This window comes from Dermacentor albipictus, chromosome 7, assembly GCF_038994185.2.
Source record: "Dermacentor albipictus isolate Rhodes 1998 colony chromosome 7, USDA_Dalb.pri_finalv2, whole genome shotgun sequence".
NCBI classification, from domain to species: Eukaryota; Metazoa; Arthropoda; class Arachnida; order Ixodida; family Ixodidae; genus Dermacentor; species Dermacentor albipictus.
Window position 1 is genome coordinate 22,210,648 of NC_091827.1, and position 26,296 is coordinate 22,236,943.

At 45.2% G+C, this 26,296-nt stretch overlaps 1 protein-coding gene and 1 pseudogene across 1 annotated transcript in view; one reads left to right on the plus strand and one right to left on the minus strand.

Moving 5' to 3' along the window:
- LOC135915660 (uncharacterized) overlaps nucleotides 1-7,283 on the plus strand; it is a 44,018-nt gene extending 36,735 nt beyond the window's left edge. The window contains exons 4-5 of the mRNA XM_070521217.1: nucleotides 3,134-3,889; nucleotides 5,318-7,283. Of these exons, the coding sequence (XP_070377318.1) occupies nucleotides 3,134-3,889; nucleotides 5,318-6,778 (2,217 nt within the window). The 3' untranslated portion in view covers nucleotides 6,779-7,283. The remainder of the gene's footprint in view (nucleotides 1-3,133; nucleotides 3,890-5,317) is intronic.
- The window catches only part of LOC135897540 (HEAT repeat-containing protein 5B-like), a 389,157-nt pseudogene that overhangs the window by 290,439 nt on the left and 72,422 nt on the right, over nucleotides 1-26,296 (minus strand).

The following is a 26,296-nucleotide window of genomic DNA, read 5'->3' on the forward strand; positions in this document are numbered from 1 at the left end:
TGCGGCAACAGATGGCAAGAAAAAAGAAAGCATCCACCTGTTAGACGCCAACAGCTGCGAATTTTTGTTACGTGTATGGTGTATTTATGCGATATATTCGAGAAACTTGCTGACGGCGTTTTCCCTTTGGCGGTGAGCCTAGTGAGTAGCTTCTCGAACGATAAGTTTGTCGCAGCAACATCCACAACACAAGGTGGACCCATGTACACAGATCGGATCGCTTGTACATGCTACCCGGCGCGGCCCAGACGACCAAAACGTAATGTGAAAACTGACAAATTTAGCTTTTGATTTCTTTCTAAATTACGTGTATATAATATATATATATATATATATATATATATATATATATATATATATATATATATATATATATATATATATTGAACATTACGATTAAACGTAACGTTCGCTTGCGGGAAGGATAGATTGATTAATACCATAAGGTTCTAAAAAAGGCACCCAGATAGCTTTATTCTGAAAGTGGTGCAAGCAAATGAATCTGTAGGCAAAATGAAGTCTGAGATAAGGATATACGGCAAGCATTAATGCAAAAACATGCAGGACGCGTCCTGTGGAGGACGATTATCTACGTCAACTAAAAAAACATAAATTTTGGCGTTTAACGTACTATAACTGCGATATGATAATGAGGCGAGCGACTTCGGATTTAGCCTGACCACTTGGGGTTCTTTAACGAGCACCCAATTCACGGTACACGGGCGTTTCTCCATTTCGCCTCCATCAAAACACGGCCTTCTGCACTTCAATTTTCTCAAGGCCGCATTGCAAAACAGCTTCGCGTATTTAAATTTAGTGGGAACTTGGAATGCCTGCGATCGTGTGATGCAAATACAAGTAGAAGCGCATGTTTATACCGGCTGTGTGCCGGAAAAACCCAGGCGTGAGTATTGGATGCTTGATTTCTAAGAGGAAGCTTTAGGTCGAGCCACACACCAATGCCACCTATTCAGATCACATGCAAAACTCAGAAATGCTTCCTGAGACAACCACTGGGGCGATCTTGATGTAGTAGGTTAGGTCTATTAGGCCTAAGTTCGGTGTAGAAATTCGGCGTACTCATTTATGTCATACGTGAATTCGTTACGAAGCTTCCAAGTGTTTCGCAAAAGCTCTACTCAGATAAGTGGTGTACTTAAGAGCCATGTGTAACACATCCAACATTCTGTCATTGATGTACTATAGGAGGCAATTTATGGAATTGGGATATTTTTTTACTGATTTACGAAGTTGTAGACATGGTAGCTTTGTTTTCTGCAAACTTGCGAGGTTGAACGATACTTATAAAAACATCCACCGCTTAAATACAAAATCCCCTCACAACAGTCACTAAATTTTCATTTCCCTCTTCATGGGTGCTTCTACATGCTAACAAAGCATGGTCAACAGTTCGTGTGCGATTTACGTACGCAACGCACGAATTGTCATCGGGATACCCTTTTCATAACACCGCATTCTCGATACCAGAAACACTGATCTGGCATTTAACAGGGCCCAGCGCTTGAGATAATATAAAACTCCTTTATTTTGACTTCATTGTGGGTAGTTTGATATAATTCGGTAGCTGGCTTCATCTTCACCACGCTCTTCCAGTACGTTGTTTTTATTTTTTGGCTTTAGGTTCAAGACTATTTTTTTTCTGCCACTGTCCCGGGCGATAACGTAATATTTACAGGTTAGTTTTGTGATTAAATTGCTTCACTTTAAGTCGGCATTTCCGTAAAGGCTTCAATGTTTCTCGTAGTTTTTTTAACGCCATTTTAGAGAGCGTTAAAAAGCACTACGATAAGACAAGTGCTGTGGACGATTACGGGCAATCGGCGAGGTCGGCACGGTATGCCATTTTATTTCTCAAAATTTAAAGCTGAGCACGGTTAATGATAGTAGGTGGCGACTTTAGATGGAAAGACGCCTGTCATTACATGACCTGCCCTTCGTTGATGGGCGCAATAAGAAAGGACGATGTTCATCTTTTTGTAACCACGCTGAGCCTTCCGTACAGCTCCATTTTCGCTTAAAGTTACGTGCACTTTGAAAATTAGTGCAAACCTTCTCAGCAGTCGTCATTCCAGCCTGTTTAATTACTGCCTCCAAGAAACGAGCAGTCTATAGAGCGACGTGTTGTCCGTGAACGTCATGTCCGCAAAAAAATCCCAAGCACTTCGGTGCGTAACCTGATGTTTGTCATGGAGAGATCACGGAACTATATATACAAACAAATAGCGGAATAGGACACAGAAAGGTTTTAGGATTGTTGCACAGACGAGTCACTTGCATACCGTTTATAAAGGTGTACGAGGTATTCAAATCTCGGACTGGGGCGAAGGTTTCTTCAACAGCGAGGCTTTTTTTCCGAGAAACACGTATGGGTTTCTTTTGTAGCTTCGTGCTGCAAGACGGGTGGATTCCAATTTTCTGCACCTTCATGCACTTTCCTCCACCTTGCGGACTTCCGCTGAACTGATCTGTCATATTTAGTGTCCTTGTGCTTTGAGTTGTTGATTAATTCGCCCTCGTTCTGCTAGCCTCCTGGTCAGCTCAGGTCGTAGAGCGACCGTACCCTAAAGGCGTTAGGACCGGGTACTAATCCCGGACGAGCATGAATTTTGCTTCAACATCGATGGTTTCCTTTGCACCTTCGTGCAAGGGAAGTAGATGACAATCTTTCTCTTTCATTTATAAAGATGACATGCAACAATCACACATTGCTCCGCGTACTTCTGTTGATCTGATACAATCCCTGCCATCCCGCGAAATGGCAAAGTAACACTCTTCTAGAACTCGGAAAAATATTTTAATATGTTAACAGAGAAAAGAAACATTAAAAATGAAGTGTGCTGACCAATTTTCTTTGAATTCGCAGGCTCAGAGGCTGAAAGGAAACCACGAGAGGTGGCAAGAAACGACTTCGTCTAACTACCAAGGGGCTTTTATGCTGCGGAAAGAAGACATGCCGCGAATGAACTGAACGAATTAAGCACTGAATCCTTCTTTCATATGAACACTTCAACTTTCTCCAATGTCATTGCTGTGAAACGTGAAACCATCCTATAAGGCCATACTCGCGGAAACTGCGATGAGGCTTCAGTTATCTTAGCGCTAAAACCTTCTCGCTCACAGCTCACAGAGAGGCACAGCTGACAGTGAAAACATGTCTGCTTTCGCGGTCAACCTAGTTCTTTTTGTCGTCAAAGTCTTTGTGACTGTTTATGACGTCATCACCCTTCCTATCTATTTTGTACTTCAAAAGCCCTGGGTCTACTGGAAGCAAAAACGAATGTGCTTCGCCAAGCCTATCAAAGAGGGTGACCCATCGTCACCATACGTGCACCCGGAAAAGCTCGAGATAGAATGCCTGAAAGGTGTCCAAACGTTGAACGAAGCTACCCGCAAAGCCATTCGTTTGTACCCGGATCGACCCGCTTTAGGAACTCGGCCCATCCTGGGACAAATCGAAGTGAAGCAACCCAGCGGCAATGTCTTCAAGAAGCTCGTTCTTGGCGACTACCAGTGGCTCACGTATCAGGAGGTTGACGAGAAGATTGACCTGACGGCTCGCGGCCTACAGTCGATAGGCCTGAAGCCCCGTCAGCGCTTGGGCATCCTCGCCGAGACGCGCGCCGAGTGGTTCATAACAGCGCAGGCCTGTTTCCGGACCAACGTCTCGCTAGTCACTCTGTACGCGACGCTCAGCAACGAAGGAATAGCGAGTGCCGTGAACAGGACTGAGGTGACGCACCTTGTCACCTCGGCGGAACTTCTGCCCCGGGTGCTAAGCATAGCGGACAAGATGCCGTCACTTACGCACATTGTCTACATGGAGGACGCTCACTCCAGACGTAAAGCACCCTTAGCTCAAGGTCCTCAGGCAAGTGCACTGCATGCTACTTTATGGATCTCTGCGTAATCGAGGTATTGTCGTGCTTCAATAACGCTCGCTGGTGGGCTACGTGGTGAAGCCCCTACGTGGTAGTGTTCCGGCATGCACAAAGCATAGAAAAAAACACGCGATTGAAAAGAAAAAGAAAGTAAGAAGTAAACAGCGGAGGAGAAAATAAAAAAACCGTTATATAGAGAAAGCGGGGACTTTGTCTGCCAGCATACCGTTCATTGTGCTATCGACAAAAACACGTTTGCCGGTTAATTGACAGGGAACGACTTTGTATGCGGAGAACGATGGTGCATACGCGCGCGATTAGCTCATTTTACTTCGGTCATCTTCTCTTACGTTATTCGGTCCTTGCATATATTCGGGAGATAGCGCTCAACAGCACTCTGTCCTGTCCCCTTGTTTTGTCCTATGCGCTCTCTATGTGCTGAAACACTGCCACAGAGAAGTCCCGAGTGCACTCACAAAATAAATGCGTCGCTCATTCAAATTAAACATAAATAAATAGTGGCCTCCTTGAATAAGAGCTGAATTCGACGATCGACAACTGTGCACGCCGCTATCGTTGCAATTTAGGACTTGCTTGTCCCTCTGGGCAAAAGTTCGCCCAGCATCGAGTTAGATCCTTAATTCAAACTTGGAGCATTGTTAACTTTTTCTCGGCCGTATCAGCCGGACAACGTAATTTGATGATCAGAACGGGCTAGCCGTGACCTTAAAGTAAAGAGGAAGATCAGCATAGCATACAAATCACAAACACTGGTTGGCAAAGTTTTAGCGCCTTAGATGACGCTGTTCCCACGTAATGAGCTGATAAAATCCAGTGAATGCTCTAGGGCGTCGGCTGAATTGCCAGAAGGGATAAGTAAAAGTAGCATACTTTAACATTTGTAGAGCAAGCTTTAGCTCGAGTAAAGGTTTGGTTTGGGCCCCTTCGTAGCTCATGGTAAGGCATTGGTAGCGTGAGCAAACCACAAAAGCAAAGAAAAGCGCTCGTCCTGTCGTTTTCTTAACCTCCTACAAACATTGTTATACCATTACCTTTACTTCGATACCTAATGGTGAGACTTTTGGAGCAATGAGATGCTGAGCTGGAAAATAGAGGTTCGATCCCTCCGTCGGTGTGCACACTCACATAACGTTCGTCATTTTTTTTTACAGGATGCAAAAAGTAAGGCATTCAGGTTACCTCGAGGCATAAGCGATGTAGGAGCATGTAGGACCAAAAAAACTGGCCTGTGGCAGGCGCCCGCTTATTCTGCTGAAGTAATTTGAACAAAGCGATTGCATGAAGCTACCATGTGCGGCTTCCATCGCGAAAGAAAAAGAAAAAGAAATGGATGTATGATTTCTCTGAAGCCGAAGGTTTTCGGTCGACTCTAATTGTAGACTTCCGTTCTACTGCAGGTTATGCCATTCTCTAGACTTCAAACCTTGGGAAGCCAGTGCTACATGGAAGAGTGCCCACCTGAGCCTGACGATATTGCCATCATCATGTTTACGAGCGGATCCACAGGAATTCCCAAAGGTGTCATGGCTACGCACAGCAATCTCTTGACGACGACGAGATCCTTCGCATTCTTCTGCCAGGGCTACGGGGCCGGAGGGAGCGAAGACACCTACATCGCCTTCCTGCCGCTCGCCCACATGCTTGAACTTTCTTTCGAGATACTACTGATGAGCGTCGGTGGACGCATAGGATACTCGTCTCCTCTCACGCTCACCGACAATTCAAGCGGCATCGCTCCGAGCTGTCGCGGAGACGCAACAGTTCTGAAGCCCACTCAGATCACTTGCGTTCCCCTCGTAGCAGACCGTATCCGAAAAGGAATCATCCAAATGGTCGCTTCCAAAGGCACCTGGTTCAAGGCGCTGTTTGACTACGCAGTTGAATACAAATGCTTCTGGCTGGACCTCGGTTTCAATACTCCTATCCTCAACCGCCTACTTTTCAAGAAGACAAGCCGCATTCTTGGCGGCAAAACCAAGTACGTTGTGAGCGGCTCGGCCCCACTGTCCAATCAAACGCGCTGGTTTCTCCGGGCCTGCCTGAATTGTCCGGTCGTCGAGGGTTATGGCCTCTCCGAGACCAGCTGCGTGACGACCGCCATGGATCAGCGGGTCACCAGTGCGGGCCGCGTCGGATCCCCTCTGCCCGGCTGCTACCTGCGCCTGGTTGACTGGCCGGAAGGGGGCTACAGTAACACTGACAGGCCCAACCCTCGTGGTGAAGTCGTCGTGGGAGGTCCGTGCGTTGCCAAGGGCTACTTCAAAGACGAAGAACTGACGCGAGAGTCGTTTCGAGAAGAAGACGGCATCCGCTGGTTCTACACGGGCGACGTCGGCGAGATCTTTCCCGACGGTACGCTCAAGATCATCGACCGCAAGAAGGATATCGTCAAACTTCAGCACGGCGAGTACGTGGCACTTGCGCGCGTTGAGGCCGTGCTCAAGTCGTGTCCCCTCGTCGAAAACGCCTTCGCGTACGGCAACTCCATGTACACCTACCTCGTGACCTTCGTATCGCCAAACTACGATCAACTGCGCCGGTTGGCTGGACGCCTCGGCAGGGGGCACTTGGTGACCATCAAAGAACTGTGCTACGACGCTGAAGTAGCTAGCGCCGCCCAGGAGTCGATTCTGAACTACGCGCGTTCGTGCGATTTGCAGAAGGCCGAGGTGCCGCGCAAGGTGAAGCTGTGCCACGAGGAGTGGACGCCGGACACGGGACTGGTCACGCCCACGCTCAAGCTTTGCAGAAAGCCGCTGCAAAAGTACTACCAGAGCGATATTAACGCCCTCTATGAGTCGGATGAGAAAGCATTGTGCACAGCATTAACCACCACAAATGGATGCGCCGGAAATTAAACTGTACCTGTCGTGCTCGAGATACTGTTTTAGACGGCTTACGTACAGAAGCGCAAGTGTTGATACTCAAGGCCCGCACTGAAATCACACTGACTGATATTGGTGCAACTACAGGCCAAAAAGAGAACGCCCACCCGACATTACAAAGTGTTGGCGGTGACCAGACGTAAAAAAAAAGAAAAAGAAAGGGCGAGTGCATTGCACAACAGGCTTCAGCCCTACAACGAAACGTCGGCTATATACATACAGGGATCCCGTTGGCCTGGAATATAAACGAGACAATCACTTGGACTCTGATACCATGTCTTTCAAAGAGTGAAACCTACCCAGTGACGACGCACACCCAAAACTGTCCGGTCCTCTCATAGTAGGAAATTGCGCGTTAGGCTGGACTATGTGGAGATGTGAAGTGTTATGTGTTTGTACACGTTTTATTTTCCTTTGCTCCCCTGTCAAACTGAGCCAAAATGTATTCAGTCTTATTAATAAAATATTAACCAATCAATTCTATATGTACACGAATTTCAACTACGGAACAATTGTATCGAGTGGATAAAGGTTTATTCAATGTGGAGTTTATCCGGTCTAAAACTTGTCAAATCTCTGCAGATACGGCCACTAGCGGCGAAATTAATCAAAGATTATGACAGCGATTTAATTCATACTAATTAGCCTCACATTCATTGGGTGAACCTGTATTACCAAGGGCAATGCATGTTTTTCTTTCGGTTAGCGTCACTGGCCCTTCGCATCCCATTCCTGTCTTAACAAAGAAAGGGCTCAGTCATAAGAGCCTGTATATGAAACTAACAGAGTTTATGGAAATGTTTTCATTAAAAAAACATTACATAGAACATCACAAAGCAGTTCGGCTATGTCTTGAATAGAAACATCCGGCTTGTTAAAGTGGCATGTACTTAACCAGGAATTTAAATAACTGATAAAAGCTTGCGTTTAAGCTGCGTATTGGTTACTTATTCACTCTTTCAACTAATAAGAACGACCAGAGAGGAAACATAAATTTCACAATAATTAAAACTGTCCGGAGACGGAAGCTTTGTGCCTGTATAAAGGGACAAATCAGTCTTTCATTGTGGCAGTCTTTGTCCACGTAAGAGTAAGCAATTGAATTTATCTTTGAACTATTTGATCCTTTTGCACATACCGCCTATTTCGGACATAGGAGAAAGACAGGAAAGTTAAGGAAATGCATGCATGGAGGTGTACCAGGAAAACGTCCTGTGCGCTACCCTACGAAGGAGAAAGTGAGTAAGAGGAGGAAGAAAGGAGACAATCAATGAGGGCGTCACTTTGATTACGGAGGCAAATCGAAACTGCACTCGCTTACTGTTTGTTCTTGCTTTAATTTGGTCTTTCTGGCCGGTCATCTTGTTGCTTCTTTCTTCTTGACTTTCCTCCTCCTCCCTTAGGCTTCCGTTTCTATACCCTCCTTTCTAAAGGGCATAGGCAGGCTTTGTGCTGTTTCTCGGCGGCAGCTGCATGCTTCCTCCATGTGTATTCTCCTCTCTCTGTATGCATGTATGTTTCTCATACAAAATAATAATTATAATGTGGCACGTATCCGCATTTGTCTCCGCTATGACGATTAGCACCTTCCACTCGGCATCATCATAGGTCACCTGGATTCGAGATGATTCCCCATAATAAAGTTATTCGTCACACAACGTACAGTTATCTTTTATTTTCATTTTTTTGCTGCGTTACAGTACTCCGTAGCGTAGCGAGTTCCGACTGTTCCTTTGTAGATCCGCGCTTATCACCGCGCAGTAAAACAAGGGGGCCACAAAACAAAACTCTCGCGGCGCACTTAAAATTGAACTATACGGACCGCGGTATAAAGCAGCCATTCCTATCGCTCGATTCTACATCACTGTCATCATCAACCATTCATGGCCGGCTGATCTAGATGACAACGAGGGTGCAAAGCCGCCTTGACCCTGACGAAGCTTGACAAGGAATGGTATTGGCATGGAATTGTCATGTTAACGCCGGCCCTATAGGGCCAAGCGTAGGCACTGTTTCAACGAGCAAAACATCCCCTTTCAGCAGTTGGATTAGATATGGTGCCATTATGTCTGATGTCTTGATCAGCAAAAAAGACCTCAGAAGCTACGCGCGTACGCAGCGCCAGGAATAAGAGCTGAGGGTTGGGAGTCGAGACAGGGCATGCATCAAGGCCTTGTCAAATACAAGGTAACACTAACAACAATATTTCGTCTTTATATCTGCTTGATTACGCTATAGAGTTTAGACACCATTAAACTTAATTAAAGATTAACGCTAACTATATACTAGGGTCTAACTTGCCAAAACCACGATCAATTTTATCTTTCTTCATCCTCTCGATATTGCTATGGTGTGTGATCTTGGCGGGCAACAATCGAGGCGGGTACACTAAAGTGATTTTCTATGGTTCTTGCGCCCGCTGCAAGCAGTCATAGGTAAAGTCATAGCGCCTACGTGTTTATGTATAAAACTTGGACACGAAGCGAGGAGGAGACACAGTGGTCTGCATAGGTTGTATTGACAGTGACAAGAAACACGCTCAGCGAGAGTTTTGGTATGGATCCAAAACTAGCCACATAGGCTAAGGATCCAGATGATACTGTCAATCATATTGTAGTATACTATGCGGGAATTAAGATTTTCTTTCTTTCTTTCTTTCTTTCTTTCTTTCTTTCTTTCTTTCTTTCTTTCTTTCTTTCTTTCTTTCTTTCTTTCTTTCTTTCTTTCTTTCTTTCTTTCTTTCTTTCTTTCTTTCTTTCTTTCTTTCTTTCTTTCTTTCTTTCTTTCTTTCTTTCTTTCTTTCTTTCTTTCTTTCTTTCTTTCTTTCTTTCTTTCTTTCTTTCTTTCTTTCTTTCTTTCTTTCTTTCTTTCTTTCTTTCTTTCTTTCTTTCTTTCTTTCTTTCTTTCTTTCTTTCTTTCTTTCTTTCTTTCTTTCTTTCTTTCTTTCTTTCTTTCTTTCTTTCTATTCTCTTTCTTCCTTTCTTTCTCTCTTTCAATTAGTGGGCCAGTGCAGAGTGCGTGAAATGGAATCACTACGTTTTAAATATTGTGGTCTGTCATTTAAAGGCGCTTCCGTCTTTTCTGTATGTCTTTTTTTTTACTCGCACGCAATACACAATACGCAATAATTTGTGTGTTCACATATGATATCACTGAAGGGGGCACCAACTCTATCAGGAACAAAGGAACATGCTTCTCGTGCATCTCGGTGTGAGCATCCCACAATTATAACAGTTCAAGCACCCCGAAATTTCGCAAAAAAAAGAAAAAGAAAAGACAACTAGTAGAAGGCATTGACACGTGCGCATCCCTGTTTCTGTGCCACCCTAGTCATACGCTGATTTCTCTTTTCGCGGTCACGAGTACTTAGTGGGAGTTATTCACGCGCGGAATCTGTCAAGTTCCGAGCAGTCTTGTTACACTTGTGAGAACGGTACAATCTCTGCACAAGTTGCAAAGTCGCCATGCGCGCCCGAACGCCTTTTTCTCATGTTTATTTCGTACCCAAAATGCAGCACGTGTTGACCTCCGTGGGCTTCCCGTCTGGAGAATGAACTTTGCAGGCCCAAAATAAAGACGCCGAAAGCGCAAATGCGGCACTGTTGTCGCAGAATCGCAGCGTAAGAAGGCATAACGGGCGCTCTCGCGTAGTTTACGGCTGCAAAAACGAATTCCTACTCGAGCTAACTTGCTGCTCACTAAGCCCTTTTCTGTTTGAAGCCACTACTACCCAATGGCGTTTTTCAGGCACCGCGGAAAACTCGCGCAGCGAACACACACCGCACAAACTTGTCATGTCTCTGTACACGTCGTATGGTTGTGGGACCAGCAGCTTGCTCTTTCGCTGGTTGTTATTTCATCCAACGGGGACACAGTTCGATAGAATGAGTAACTTCTGTACATCCTGCTTCAGAGAATAAGTGAGAAACAAACAGCTCTTAGCCAGGTGCGATAACAACAAGTCCTGAGGAGACCACAACAAACGACCATACAACGCAAGTAGAACTGTTGTCTCCCGTCACCCGCAGTCGCCGTCAGGAGGCAGCACCTGGTAACGAGGAAGAGTCTGACACGGCCAGATTGCATGTTACAATTCTTCAAAATTCTTATGTTTACTAAGTTCACAACCATTTCTAGATAATTGATTATTCATACCTGTAACCGTACAGACTTTAAATCCCAACTGGAAGATAATTATTTCATTTCACCCTAATTTTGTTTTTAAATGCTAACGGATCTTTCACCGCCCGATTCATGGCCGATCGGCCAGAGTGGGTTGCGCCATTTCACTAGAAAACAAGAACAATTACAGTCATATCTAGCCGCACAAGGTAGATCTTCAAGGGGAAAAAAGATTTTGGAGATGTGTACAAAAATACTATAGATAAAGAACAACGTATAGCATTCCTGATTAGATCAGGCAGGCTTTATGACTATTTGTGACCGCCCCGTTTTAAATGGCATGCCATTAAATCCTCCTCCTCATCATCATTATCACCGTTATGGTAGCGGCGCGGTCAAAGGCGGCTTCATTTACTGAAAAATTCGGTGCAGTCGCAACGGGATTTTGAGAGGTCTCCTTTCACATGAAAGAGGCAAGGTAAATGTACACATGATAGGGAAGCCATCGGAGAAGCCTATGGGTCCAGAAAATGCGGTTTCATCAGCGGTGTGTGAGGCTTACGTCGTCCGTGTGAGGAGAACAGTTTCGGTGGAAAAAAAACAATAAAGCTGACGTAACGCCGAGTTCGCTAAAAGAAGAGTGGGGTCATTTTTGTTGTTGGCGCAATTATTTTTGTAGGGTTGTAATAAGGCTGTGTATGTAAAACAACTTGCAATTCGACACGAGTCCGCTGTGGACTAGGCGTTGGATTATTTCGAACTCAAATCGATGGGCGCTATAGGTCGATGTGACGGCTTTTTAGATTTAAACCTTTATCAGATGCTGACTCATGTCAAGTGGCAAGTAAATAAAATTTAGGCATACTGCCATTCCCGCCTTGGTTTCGTTGCGAGAATCAGTATCCTGCAGGATCGCGAACTTGTCTTGCCCCATTTCTTCACACTGTCACGCGTATTTTGCACCATAGCCATTATGAACTCTTTAAATTCTGTGCCTGTCAGCGGGGTGCCAGGCGTGTTGTTTCTAAGCGAATGTTCGCTGCCCTTAAAGGGCCCCTGAAACGGTTCGGACGAATTTTGTTGACGCGTAGGGTACAGCTTAAGTAGAACATTCGCACAACAATTTAAGTGAAGCGTTACGTATTATTGGAGTTACAAGCAATTAGAAGTTACCCTCCTTCCTAGCCATGCTTTTCCTCCTCAACTCGTTCGCCGAGCGATCGGGGCTAAGCTCCGCCTTCACTGGTCCTGCGTCACGATGCGACGTCACATCGTCCACTTCCGGTTGTTTTGGAGCCCGCCCCCGCCTGCGCGAAACCTCTCCGCTAGCCGCTTGGCTGTCAACCCCAAGCGAGAGCTATCGAAGCAGCGTGCTTTGCGAGCATTCTGTCATAGCGCCGAACGTGTCTGGTATTCCGTTAGCCACAGGCAAGCTCGTCATATCGGCAAATGACTGGAGGCATAAACTCAAGCTGATGAAGGAACTTTGGCGTAGACGTACGTGAGCAGCCTGATCGGTCTGCACGGTCCAGACACTTGTTGGCGCAGCGCTTAACCAGCCAAACAAAGCGCTAATATTGCTCTAACCAAGTGTAAAACATTTTAAACATTTATAAAAACAACGTGTTGATGATTACACTCCTGCGAAAAATACGCACCAGCAGCAAAGAAGAATATGCTTCGTTGCTGCTACTGTGTATGGTTGAGCTCTATGCCACCAGGTGGCTGCACCGTGCACACCATTCACATTTGCCCTTCTGCTCATCTCGGCTCATCCCGTTACGGCACAGTCAAGCGGCCAGACCCTGTCCTCTTGCGCTTACGTTTGCCCTAATACGAGTCTCGCGAAACGCTATTGCGTTAGTAATCTTCCGGTGTAAAGTGACGGCCACAAACGCGCAAATCCTGGCGCCGATTGGATAGCGGCAGTCCGATGCGCAGCAGCCAGTTCGCTCGTACGCTGCCCTGCAGAGGGACACGATGTCGCAGCTTCACATATTGCCAGTCGCTACGTTTGCAGTCCACAAGGCAACAAAGTCGAATCACAGTGCTCGCGAAAAGACTGAGACCAACTCTGACCGCGGAGCTCTCGTCAAAATGGAGTACGTTGTAACACAAGCACACGACACTTGCTGTGTGCCGGAAGTGCTTAAGTGTACTGAAAAATGTTCTTGTGCATTCTCTTTCTGCTACTTTCTCTTTATAAAAACAAATTAACTAACATTCCAACTATTAGGAAGATCATTTGTTTACCATAAAGTTGGAAAAATTATCGATCACGCGCCCTGGTCAGCCAATCGGATAGCTCGCCCCACTGACGTCATATGGGTGATTTCGGTCATATGGGTAGGGGCGGCCTAAAATTTCGCCGAGCAGTGCGCTGCGATCGGCAGCGATGTGCATATTTAAAACCTTAGGATAAATTACACGCTTTACGCAGAGCACTTAGATGCGTCAAATTATGATCAGAAGGACCTATTCTAACGACTCAGTACGTTTGTAGAAAATCGTCAAAAGCGTTTCAGGGTCCCTTTAATAGTGCCCCCCATAAACGTATGATCATAAGTTTATTTAGTATTATAATTTTCAATATCGCTGTGACCGCAGTACTCTGTTATCGTCACTGCACATTTTATCCTAATTTGTTTCTTCTATATGTAACAACATAAGTTACGCTTGAAATGTGACAGCAGCATTTTAGGTAGAGGCTTTGTTGAGATCTATATTAAGTATGGATCAGGAAAACAATGTGAACAGTGTAATACCAGTATACAGTGTACGCAATTTCCTTTGTTTTTCTCGTAATACTGTAAATTGCACAGGAAACATTAAAGCAACAAGAAGCATCAAGAGGTCTTTATTGAACTTTTATAAATGTACTTGTGATTATTATTATTGTGATTACCTACTTCACATTCTATAAAAAATTTAAATTCTCAAATTTCCCGTGCCAAAATCCCGATCTGTTATAATTTACTTTATTTACAGGTGTACTGCCGTCTTAATCAAGACCAAGCAGGTAGGATTCTGCACAGACAATAACATATTAGTTTTTCACTGTCCACACATATGAAAAACAAAAAGAAAATAACACTCGCATAGAACAACAATGAATGAACACACTACAATAACGACGTAGAACATTATGATAACAAGGTAGAATCATATTTAAAGGGTGGTCACAGCGTGCTCAAATGCGGTGACCGTATTTGATGAAAAGACACTAGCAGGCAAGCCATGCCACTCCTGGACTGTCCGTGGAAAAAAAATGGATGTTTGAAAATGTTTGTGCGAGATGAATAGGGAAGTAAGCCGCGGAAATGACGGTGGCGAGATGTGCGTGCTGAAAACGGGTAAATATACTTTCGCGTGTCAAGGCGCAATGACCCTTCACATAAGTTTTAGAGGAACTTTAACCGAGCTATTTTTCTTCGTTGCTCCAGTGTGGGAATGCTGTTCTCGCGCATAAGTGTTGATGGCGAATCAGTCGCCTTAAATTTATTGAATGTTTATTATATAATTTATTATATGTTTATTATAAAGTGGATCCCATGCTGTGTTTCCATATTCCACATTTGGAAAAATGAAAGTGTTGAAAGCTAGAACTTTGAGCTCAGGAGGCGCAGATTTCAACTTGTGTCCACCGATGCCCTAGTGGGAGACCCCGTGAGGCATGGAATTGAGTATGGTGCGGAGTGCGACTCCCTGCCTCTGTTGGCTGTGTGGCCATCGAAAGTGAAGCGCCGGTATCTTGGTGCGTATCGAAGTGCGTTTTTGCGTCTGTAGCACTTAACAGGAGCGTTAGGAACTTGTCTCGCTTAATCAAAGACGCTGCGAGACCGTCGCAGAATAGCTGACAGCCTCACTCGGCAAACCCACGCACAAAGCGGAAGCGAGCGCCGATGCCTCAGCGGGCACTGCGATTCGACGTCATCACCGACGCAACTGCTGCATCGTGAAAAGCGTGGCAGTTTGGGCGAGTTGGTATGCCATGACTGCTTTTTAAAAAAGGAGCTTCCTATCACTGCGTTCGGAATAAGGTTTTTGCCATGTGCTGAACCTGACGGTGTGCCGGTGGACATGTTGATGCTATTGTGTATGCAAAGTGTGTGGCGAACTCGTATGGCTGTACGCAATGCTGATGTTGATGCAAGGCCAGCAATGTATTATTTTACTGAGAATGTTAATTATACAAGCGAAGTGTTGAAACTGCTAAGTGATCCGCCAAATTGGCTTTCAGTGTTGGACAGTTTGGCTTCGATGAAGCCATTTTAACATGACACGTCAGTCTTAGTAACGACTAGACGTTTTAACATTCGGTTTTATTTGACAATATTTGTATGTACTTGCCAAGCCGGTAATAAAGAAAAAAAAATGTCATGACTGCTTTAGGCTTGTAGCTCAGCTCAGGACGAGCAAAGAAAGGAATGAGGTAGGGGTAATCAAAGGGAACGGAAAGCAAAAAAAAGTGATGGGGTTTTACGCGGCAAAACCACTTTCTGATTATGAGGCACGCCGTAGTGGAGGACTCCGGAAATTTCGACCACCTGGGGTTCTTTAACGTGCACCTAAATCTAGGTACACGGGAGTTTTCGCATTTCGCCCCCATCGAAATGCGGCCGCCGTGGCCGGGATTCGATCCCGCGACCTTGTGCTCAGCAGTCTAACACCATAGCCACTGAGCAACCACGGCGGGTCGAACGGAAGGCAGACTCACTCTGCTTTCCGTTCCCTTTGATTACACCTACCTCCTTCCTGTTTTTTTTTTTTGCTCGTCCTGAGCTGCGCTACAAGCCTAAAACAGTGCTGCATCGTGAACTGCCTCGAGCCATGAAGGATTGCGTCACAAGGTTCTGTGGTGCCACTTTCCTTCCCCTTCGCATACGAAGCAGGGAGGCGAGAGCGCAGCAGATGGGCAGTTTAGCAAATGGTTAAAGCGAAATCACTTGCACTACGCGACGGCCGCTCGTGCATGGTGAATTGCGTGTCAGGTACCGCGTAGAGCGACCGCATCCCATCTGCGATAACAGAATCTAACGCACATTAACTACGTTGCCGCATCGCGCCTGTACGTTTTAGAAGCGTAAAGGGAAGGTTTTTTTTTAAATTTCGCATTCACTAATGCGTGCGTCACACAACTCGTTCGCAAGATGATGTTCCTGAGCACTTTCCCGTTCCTCGACGAGCTCGATACGTATGCATAAGAAACCTGGCACGCACGTAACCGCATGCCCCACACCCTTTTTAGCAGCCTTTAATAGCAGAGGGCTGCCGACTGAAGGTTCGAAGATGAAAAGATAAGACGGTTGAAGGCTGTAACAAGCGAGAGCTGATGCGAGGATACCTGAAGAGGCGAAGGTCGTCCAGTGACGTTTGCCTCCAATCAAGTGGGCTTCGTTCAATTTCATTGGTGGATGCGCTTGATAGCGTCGACATTATGACGACACGCAGCAATTAGGCGCGAGAGAACGTCGCAGAGCTTAACTTGAGCTCGATGTCGTACGATGCTTGTTGAAGTTGCAGCGCACCGAAAACATTCAAAACTTTTTTTTTTTTTTGAAGCGTAGATTTGGTTCGCCTTGCTAAGTTTCCTTCCTTAAGTCGTGTAGTGCATAAGAATGGAAGAAGCTTTCCGGGTTCTTAATGCTCTGAAAAGCGTAGCGTAGCGCAACCAAAAGTGGGGGATCCAAACTGGTCCATGCCCATACGTACAGCTTGCCTTGTACTGCCCAATGCTGCGACATCGGCACTAGTAGTGTTCATTTTTCCCGCAGCGCAGCGTATTTGATTGCCGGTGACACTATTCTGGCAAAGCGTATTATTAACCTAGCTTATTGTACACCCGCCGCGGTTGCTCAGTGGCTATGGTGTTAGGCTGCTGAGCACGAGGTCGCGGGATCGAATCCCGGCCGCGGCGGCCGCATTTCGATGGGGGCGAAATGCGAAAACACCCGTGTACATAGCTTTAGGTGCACGTTAAAGAACCCCAGGTGGTCGAAATTTCCGGAGTCCTCCACTACGGCGTGCCTCATAATCAGAAAGTGGTTTTGGCACGTAAAACCCCATAATTTTTTTAGCTTATTGTACAATATACGGCTTTATTTGGCCTTTATTACCAGAGACAATACGCACGTATCATAAGATGTTCGTAGCACTTCCGTAACCATTTCGAAAATCGGCACGTTGGTTGCGCCTTGGTAAAAAAAAAATACCACAAAGATTATCACTATAAAGTATACAATGAAAGAGCAATAGGAAAACCAGTATTGAATGTGGTGCAAGTAGCCTCCAAAGCAAAACACTCTCTACAAATTTCCTTCTTGAGACATTAATTTAAGCCAGTCAGTATAATTTGAAATGGGAGGGGCCTCTTGATTCACAAGATGGTTGCTTGCTGCACAGCGCAGCTTGCACTTTGGGCGGTAACCATTCGCGTCCAATTTCGGACTATATTCATCGTTTTTTCACGGTTAAAAAAAAAGTAATAGAACTACACCGAGATTCTCATGGCCTTTCGAAAAACTGGTCACAATGCCTGAATAAGGAGGCGCTCCAGAAGGCCACAAACAGAAGCGTGACCTCAGCACATTCAACGTGCGCTTTTATAATTGCCTTGCGTGAACAGCGTTGATTTACTGTTTGCATAAGTGTCCCGTTCCATAGACTGCGCGGAAATGCCCGTTTTTTTTTTGTTAACGAAATCATTAGTGTAAAGAACTTTAAGAACGCACGTATGCTGTATGCGTTGCAGTGAAGAAAGAAGCCAGTTCAAGTCGTGAGACAGGCGAAAATCTTGAAGCTGATCTATGTTCATCGAAAATGCAGTGACCACTCATCTGACTACAGACTTTCGACGGCTAGGGCTCGTTCTGAATGCGCCAGTGGCCAGGCGGATACTCAGATGGTGGACGGGATCTAACATCTTTAGCGCGCTCGGAGCGGCAGAGTGATAAAAAACGGCACCATAGCCCTGTCGTGATCGAACTAGGCTCCTGTAGAGATTCAATAAACACTTTCTGTGGCTACCCATGTTGTGTGGGATAGGATTTTAAGTAATTTCATTGTTTTTAGACATTTTGCTTTAAGATATTTTGTGCGTGGAATGACCCTGACGAAGCTTCACAAGGAATGGTATTGGCATGGAATGGTCATATTGACGCCGGCCCTATAGCGTCAAGCGTAGGCACCGTTTCAACCCGCAAGACATTCAAATTCAGTTGGATTAGATATGGTGCCATTATATCTGATATCTTGATCAGCAAAAAAAGACCTTGGAAGCTAGGCGCGTACGCAGCGCCACGAATAAGAGTTGAGGGTTGCGAGTCGAGACAGGGCATGCTTCAAGGCCTTGTCAAATATAAGGTAGTACTTATAACAACATTTCGTCTTTATATCTGCTTGATTACGCTGTAGAATTTCGACACCATGAAACCTAAATAAAAATTAACACTAACTATATACTAGGGTCTAACTTGCCAAAACCATGATTAATTTTATCGTTCTTCGTCCTCTCGATATTGCTATAGCGTATGATCTTGGCGGGCAACGAGCGAGGCGAGTAGACTAAAGCGATTTTCTATGGTTCTTGCGCACGCTGCACAAAGTCGCAAGGAAAGTTATAGCGCCTACGTGTTTACGTATAAAACTTGGACACGAAGCAAGGAGCAGACACCGTGGTCGGCATATATTGACAGTGACAAGATACACGCTCAGCGAGAGTTTTGTTCTGGATCCAAAACTAGCCACATAGGCTAAGGATCCAGATCTTTTCGCCGTCACAAGTACTTAGTGGGAGTTATTCACGCGCATGAAAAACACGGGACACGTACGGAATCCGTCAAGTTCCGAGCAGTCTTGTTAGCCTTGCCATAAAGGAACAATCCCTACACAATCACTGCCAAGTCGACATTCGCTCCCGAACGCCTTCTGGTCACGTTTATTTCGTACCCGAAATGCAGCACGTGTTTACTACCATGCTTCCCGTCTGGAGAACGAACTTAGCAGGCCCAAAATAAAGACGCCGAAAGGTCAAGTGCGGCACTGTTATCGCAGAACCGCAGCGTAAGGATGCGCTATCGCGTAGTTTACGGCAGCAAAAACGAATGCCCACTGGAGCTAACTTGCTGCGAACTCAGCCTTTTTTCTGTTTGAAGCCACTACTACTCAACGGTGTTTTTAAGGCACCGGGGAAAATTCGCGCAAGCGAATACGCACCACACAAACTTCTCGTGCCTCTGCGCACGTCATTGGGCTGTGGGACCAGCAACTTCGTCTTCCGCTGCAATTGTTACTTCAACGATCGGAGATACAGTGCCATTGAATGAGTAACTTTTGTACATCCTGTTTCGCTGAATAAGCGGGAAACAAACAGCTCCTTAGCCAGGTGCGATAAGAACACGTCTTAAGAGGAAGCTTTAGCTCGGGCCCAACTCCGACGCGGCCTATTCAAATACATGTAAAACGCAAAAACGTTTTTATGAGATAACGCCTGCACCGATATTGATGAAATTTGTTGCATTTGAAAGAGGAAGTTGAATTCTAGTGACTGTTGGAAGCGGAATTTTGATTTAAGGCTTGAATTTTCTTAAAACGATTTTCAAATATTTGACCGTTTGAAAAAAATAGAAGCACGAAGTTTACAAATTCATAGTTCTGCATGAAGAACAGATATAGCGGTTCTGTAAATGGCATCCATTAGATCATTCAAAGCGGACAAATTCAATATTTCATTTCACATCTTACGTGAATTAGTTACGTTGGTTACAACGGTTTTGCAAAAGTTGTATTTCCCTATGATTAATTTTTTTTATATTCATGTGTAACATATCAATTTTGTCCGCTTTAGATGTACTATTAGATGCCATTCACAGAATTGTATTATCGTTTTTAGTGGTTGAGTTACAGAGCTGTAAACTTCATAGTTTCGTTTTTTGAAAATCTTCGTTTTTTGCCAATTTTTAATAAAAAATTGACGATTGAACTCAAAAATTCGAAACCAACAGTCACTATATTTTAAGGTTTTCTTTTAAATTCAACAAACCTCGTCAAATTTGGTGCACTGGTTGCCGAGAAAAACGAATTCTCCTTTTACATGTATTTAGATAGGAGCACTCGAGCTAAAGCTTCCTCTTAAGGACACCACAACACGCGAGCCCCACCACGCAAGTACAGCCATTCTCTCCCGTCACCCGCAGTCGCCGTCACGAGGCAGCACCTAGTGTCGAGGAAGAGACAGAGGGCCGAATTGCATGTTACAATTCTTCAAAATTCTTATAATATTCACAAAATTCCCAAAAATATCTAGATAATTGATTATTCATACATGTAACAAACACATTTCCAATCCCAACTGCAATATACTTATTTAATTTCACCATAATTTATTTTTAAAAAATGCTAACTGTTCTTTCACCGCCTGATTCATGGCCGGTCCCCCACAAGGAAACAAGAACAAGGGCAGTCATATCTAGCCGTGAAATGTAGATTAAATTAAATAAAGGGCTTTTATGTGCCAAAACCACTCTCTCATTATGAGGCACGCCATATTGGAGGACTCTGGAATGTTCACCCAAATCTAAGTACACGGGTGCTTTCGCATTTCGCCCCTTCATGTGTCTACACTATTTCAATGTTTGTCAGGCATGCAGGAGACACTAGGTGTTCCGCATTGCTAGTAAGTTCGCGTTGAAGCAAAGGTATTCCTACTTATGCCTGAATAACTAAGTTTTTCATTGGCGGGAACACATAGAACAAGAGTTAGAAGTGTGGCACACAGTCCGCTCCAAACTGTGGCAACGAGAAAAACGTGCATCAGCACCATGCGCAGAACAATCCAAAGCGCGATCAACATTGACGCATATAACTGCCTCAGTACTATAGAGTGACTAGATAATGTTGGTAGTACACACCGTGTCTTCCTGTAACAACCGGGATATAGATACAGTTGTTGCTCAAGCTTCAAAAGGTGAATCTTGCCTTGCGCATCTGTCATAAATAGATGCCCTTTTCTTTAAAGTTTTGATCGGCAAGGAGGGTGGGAAAGATCTTTATAGATTTATGTTTATGATCGATGTATAACTCCGGTTGATAAAGTTAGTTGTAGTTTTTGTAGTGATGTGTGTTTCGCATAACGTAAGAGCGTGTTCCGCAATTTTTCAGGATCACGGTGAGGACATGTGCGCGCGACCTTTGGCAAAAACATAATTTAGTAACTTACGTGGCGTTCTGCATGCGCAGAATCTGCTATGCGTTAGAAAGCTTTGGTACAAATGACAAGGTGGTTGTGACACACCAATCAATCAATCAATCAATCAATCAATCAATCAATCAATCAATCAATCAATCAATCAAATGAAACGCCTCATGGAGAGGACGGTAAGCACGGAGCGTGCAAGAAAACTGAACGTACCCGGCGCGTAGCCTACGTAATCTCAGGTGCTCCTCAGATGCATTCCCCTCGGTCCCGGCAGCCCCACGAAAACGGCTGAAACCGACGCTTGTCCGGTGTTCCTTACTGAGTTCATGTGAAAACTTTTCACTGAAAGCGTTGACGTACGATGTAACACACGTCGGTAACGCGGCGCTAAGCAAGCTTGCGCCATCGGAACTCGGAAATCTCACGGAACAGCAAAATGCCAAATCGAACAAAGGGGGCGTATCGTTGCAATAAGCTTTACAAGCGCGTTTCTCCACAGTGGCGTGCGCCCCCCCCCCCCCCTTTTCCTTTTCCAGGTGCGCTAACAAACATTATTTGTCAATATTAAATAAAAGCCAATCGTCTTGCATTGGCGCATGACATCTATTTAAAACTAATTAGGCATTACACTTTGTTTGAACAAAATAAAGCCTGTGATGTTCTTTTTTATTTCAAAAACAATTTTTATTACTAGTGTTACATAAATCACTTTAGCACCGTTTCCAACGTAGAAGTCGTACAATAGACCAAGCGAGCCCGAAAACAACCACCAGCCACTGCTGCGGCGCGTATATAGACCGTTTTCAGCGGCGGAGCACTGGCGCCAGCATGTTTCATCACGTGATCGCGCCGGCATGATCGGCCTTGGATTGTAGGTCAGCGAAGCGGCCGTACGGCTGTAGGCGTGGGCGACGGTAGCGGCAAGCGTCGTTGTTCCGGTTGCACCAAGGAGGTTGCACCTCCTTGGGTTGCACCGGTGGACAGCACCTGGATCGACATCGCATAGCGTACGTTGGCCCGAAGCTCAACGAAAATGCAAAAGTGAACCATTGTCAATGTGACGTTCTATGGGCCCGCGCTGGAGCGCTCCGACACACGATCATCGCGCATGCGCGTCCCTCCTTCGCACCTTGCGATCGGCAAGCTCACGAAGGCGTCTTGTGCGCCGTCGCGTCATTCCGCTCGTCACTTACAAATTCCCTCCTTTTTTTTTCTTTGCTTCCTCGTGCGATGTATTTACGCCACGATCGGTCCAAGTGGTTGCTGAGCCTTTTCCGTTTTGCTTTATAGCCTAGAATGTATGTGCATGTGCGCCGAGTGAAAAATCGTGTCCGCTTGTGTGTCGAAATCTCTCTCGCTAGAATGAGAGCCTCCCGCATATGTTAAAGTAGGCGCACGCCTCGATACTGGTGCAATGATTCCTGTGGAATTCACCCTTGCGGCGGGGACGCAATAGTTTCCGCGTGGCTGACTTCGAAGCTGCAGATTGTGCTTGCCGAATGTGCCAACGGGATGCCCCAAAATGGGAGCTGTTTCGCAGTAATACCCCTGTCACATGGGTGCTTTCGATCGCGATCGAGCCGATCCAGATCGGTTGATGCCACAAAGTCGCATTCGATCGCGATAGAGCCTCGTTCAGAATTCAGTCGGTAGTGATCCAGGCGTCGTGATCGAACTGCCCGATTGCTATCGGAGACCGACGTAAGCAGCTTCTAGCTCAGTGTTAGAAAACGAGATATAACGAGAAAGGAAGAGAGCCGAAGAAATTGCCCTTTGAAAAGGTTTTAACTAACAGTGCAAAATAATATAACTTTCTATTTCTTTACTTACGTGTAATTTTGGAAACCTCTGCCGGTAGCGTCGGCACCACGCAAGTAGTTCTGACAATTGCAGATGATCCAAATCGGTGCATGTGGCACGTGTTTTACCTGAAATAAGATATCAAATGTTATTTTTCTGAAAAAGCTTTCATACAACTACCTTTACTACTTATTTACGACTCGTTTATTGTTTGCTTCGGACTTTTACATATTAAAAGTTAGTGTTCAACCAACACGATCTCTTTCTTTGGACTGTGTACGTAGCGATCGTTTTCGATTACGATGGAAAGTCCGAGCCGTATGAACGCTCGACCGCGATAGAAAGTGACCATGTGACAAAAGCATAGCAGCCTGCCACTCAAGCGTTTTATAAATGAGAGCTCCCGTTTCATATGTTCAAACTCTTGATTGAAGAGCAACACCACCTTAGCAATCCGATCAATATTTAATAATTATTGGCATCGGAATCTATAATATAGAAATTCGAACGATCAGTTTGATGCTGGACTCTATCTATCGTGTTATTTTAGGTTTTTCGAACATACGCAGATGTCTCGAGGAATACATAAAATCAGCTTTCGTAAATCTTTTTTTTCATTACCGCAGTACATACAAATTTTTCTCCCGTTTCAGTTGTCTACGAATACATAGTCAAGGCCGTCGACCGGGATGGGAAAAAGAGCCCACACAGAAACGGCCCTCCGCATGGACAGTCCTGATGCAGCAGCGGCGCGAGCATTTCCCCTACTGATGTGTTTCCCTGGTTACTGTCTCCATCATAATCCTTGAATCCAACCACAGCACAAAGCTTTTCCTCCAAGTCGCCACATTGCGCAGAATTACGTCCCATGTCGCTCGACATCGCATAACGTTCAGCGAACGGCCCTTGTCAACCGCCACTGGGTAGGTACAGTCGAGCGCGATTTGAAGGTTATCGCGCGAGCGTCAACCAGCCCAGCACTCCAGGCACCTGGCGGCCGGTTTCGGGGCAGGAAAAATCATGATTTCGCATTCTTCTCTCCCTCGTTCGCTGTTACATACAACAACCATCACCCCGCGACAAACTCACCGCCCTTTCTCTCTTTTCTAAGCTTTCCATTTGTTGCGATGAAGTGTGGACTTGGTACCTCGTATCTTCGCGAGCTTAAGCTAATGCTCTTAGTCACCCATTCTTCCTGGCTTAGCAGCAATGACGTTACATAGGCTAGGTTTTCGCGACGGAACAAAGGTGCTTTCGTTTGCGCGTCCAAAGCCACGGATATTACAAGTGCGCGGCACGCCTGTGGCGCCATCCAGTTTCACTTACACAAACCGGCTGCTGCAAAGCACGGCCTCCGAGATTTACAAGCGCGCCACGGTACATCTCGGAGGCCATGTGCGAAGCGAGCGTCCGAGTAATCGGAGTGGAAGCTTTAGTTCGGGCCCATATCCGACGCGGCCTATTCAAATACGTGCAAAACGCAAGAACATTTTTCTGAGATAGGCCTTCGTCCGATTTTAATGAAATTTGTGACATTTGAGAGAGATAGCTAAATTCTAGTGACTGTTGCAAGCGGAATTTCTGTTTAAGGCCTGAATTTTGTGAAAAGGATTTTCAAAAGTTCGAAAGTTCGAAAAGAAGCAGAACGTTAAAAATAACTCCGCATCAAGAACAGATATCGCGGTTCTTTAAACGGCATCACTTAGATCATTCAAAGCGGACAAATTCCATATGTCAATATAGAACTTACGTGAATTCGTTATGTTGTGTACAAGGGGTCTGCAAAAGCTTTATTTTCATATTAACAAATTTATCGAGATTCATGTATAACATATCAATTTTGTCTGCTTTAGATGCACTATTAGATGCAGTTCCCAAAATGGTGATACCATTTTTCTTTGCTGAGTTACAAAGTTGTAAGCTTGATAGTTTCGTTTTCTAAAAATTTGCGATTTTTGCCAATTTTTAATAGAAAATTGACGACCTAATAAAAAATTCGAAACCAGCCGTAACCAGACTTTCATTTTTTCTTTTAAATGCAACTAGCATCGTCAAATTTAGCTTAGTGGTTGGCGAGAAAAACGAATTCACCTTTTACATGTATTTAGATAGGAGCGCCCGAGCAAAAAGCTTCCCCTTACCTCAGCATGCCGATGGCTCAAAAATGGCCCCACTGTTTATGGGATAGGCGGCGTACATGAAAATAAAGAAAAGAAAGTCACAGTGACGTTTCACTTCGCGAACGCGGGTGACCGCGCAAGCATACTGGTCAAGGTCGATCCAAATGGGTCACGAAGCTTTGGGCGAAAAGTGGTTCAGAACAATTTGTCACCCAAATGAGCAAGGGTGGTTATGGGAGCAGCGAATGAAGCGCGATTATCTTTGGAGGGAAGAAACATTAAGAAAGAAAAAAGCGGTTTGTAATTAAAGTGAGACACAGCGAGATTTGTTCATTGAAAATAAAACACATATCAATTTTCTATATTTGTGACGGGTAAAGTAATGACAACTCTATTCTATTTTATTAGTATTATCAATAAATACCTTTTCTCAGCGCCCATCGATCGTAAGGAGAGGGGGGGGGGGGGCGTTGACGCCGCTATGGCGCTATCACTTGCAATGCAATGCAGCTCTTGAAGTGTGCAGAATGCCGCACTCGTAATATTCACCTGTTAGAATACGCCCCCTCGGCATGTAGTGTTGCTTTGCTTGTCGATGTTTGAATTTGGTGACGCGGGTAGTAGATTCATCGTTTCTTAACCTGTTCAGTCAAAAGTAGCAAGTTAAGATCACTAGATCATTGTTTACTTAAGTTCTTTTCGTAGGACTGAGCTGGTCGATGGCCTTGGCGGCCGAAGATAGGACCACCACTCAACACCTAAAGCTCTCGTCGGCCTCCAAGGAAAGTATGTTCTGCGCAGGGGTCCGATTTGGACACCCCGCACGGCTGACCTTTTCTTGCATCGTTTTCAGCGCTGAAAGCTCGACACGCCCTTCAAGTAGAATGGCGGGACATTGGAATATAGAGCTCTAATCGCAGGGACGCCAAAACAAATTTCGTGACTTCGAAAACAAAACGACATCATGTCTGTTTTTAACGGATATGGCGTCACATTTTTTTCTTCCGCCGGAAGTGTTCCCTTGTCACACAGATGGCGATAAACCACCTGAACCGCCGACGCGGCGGTAGAAGAAGAGAGCTGTCCAAACAGGTGCCGCAAGCGCGTAGCCGGTTTCTATAGTCGTCGCCAGGTGGTGGAAGAGGTTTATGGGCTCAAAGACAAGCGTCGTAAGCTTTCGCCGTGCTGTAAAAGCTCGGTTATTATCGCAATTTTTCTGGCTTTAAAACGATGTTTATGAATTTACTAGTTTGT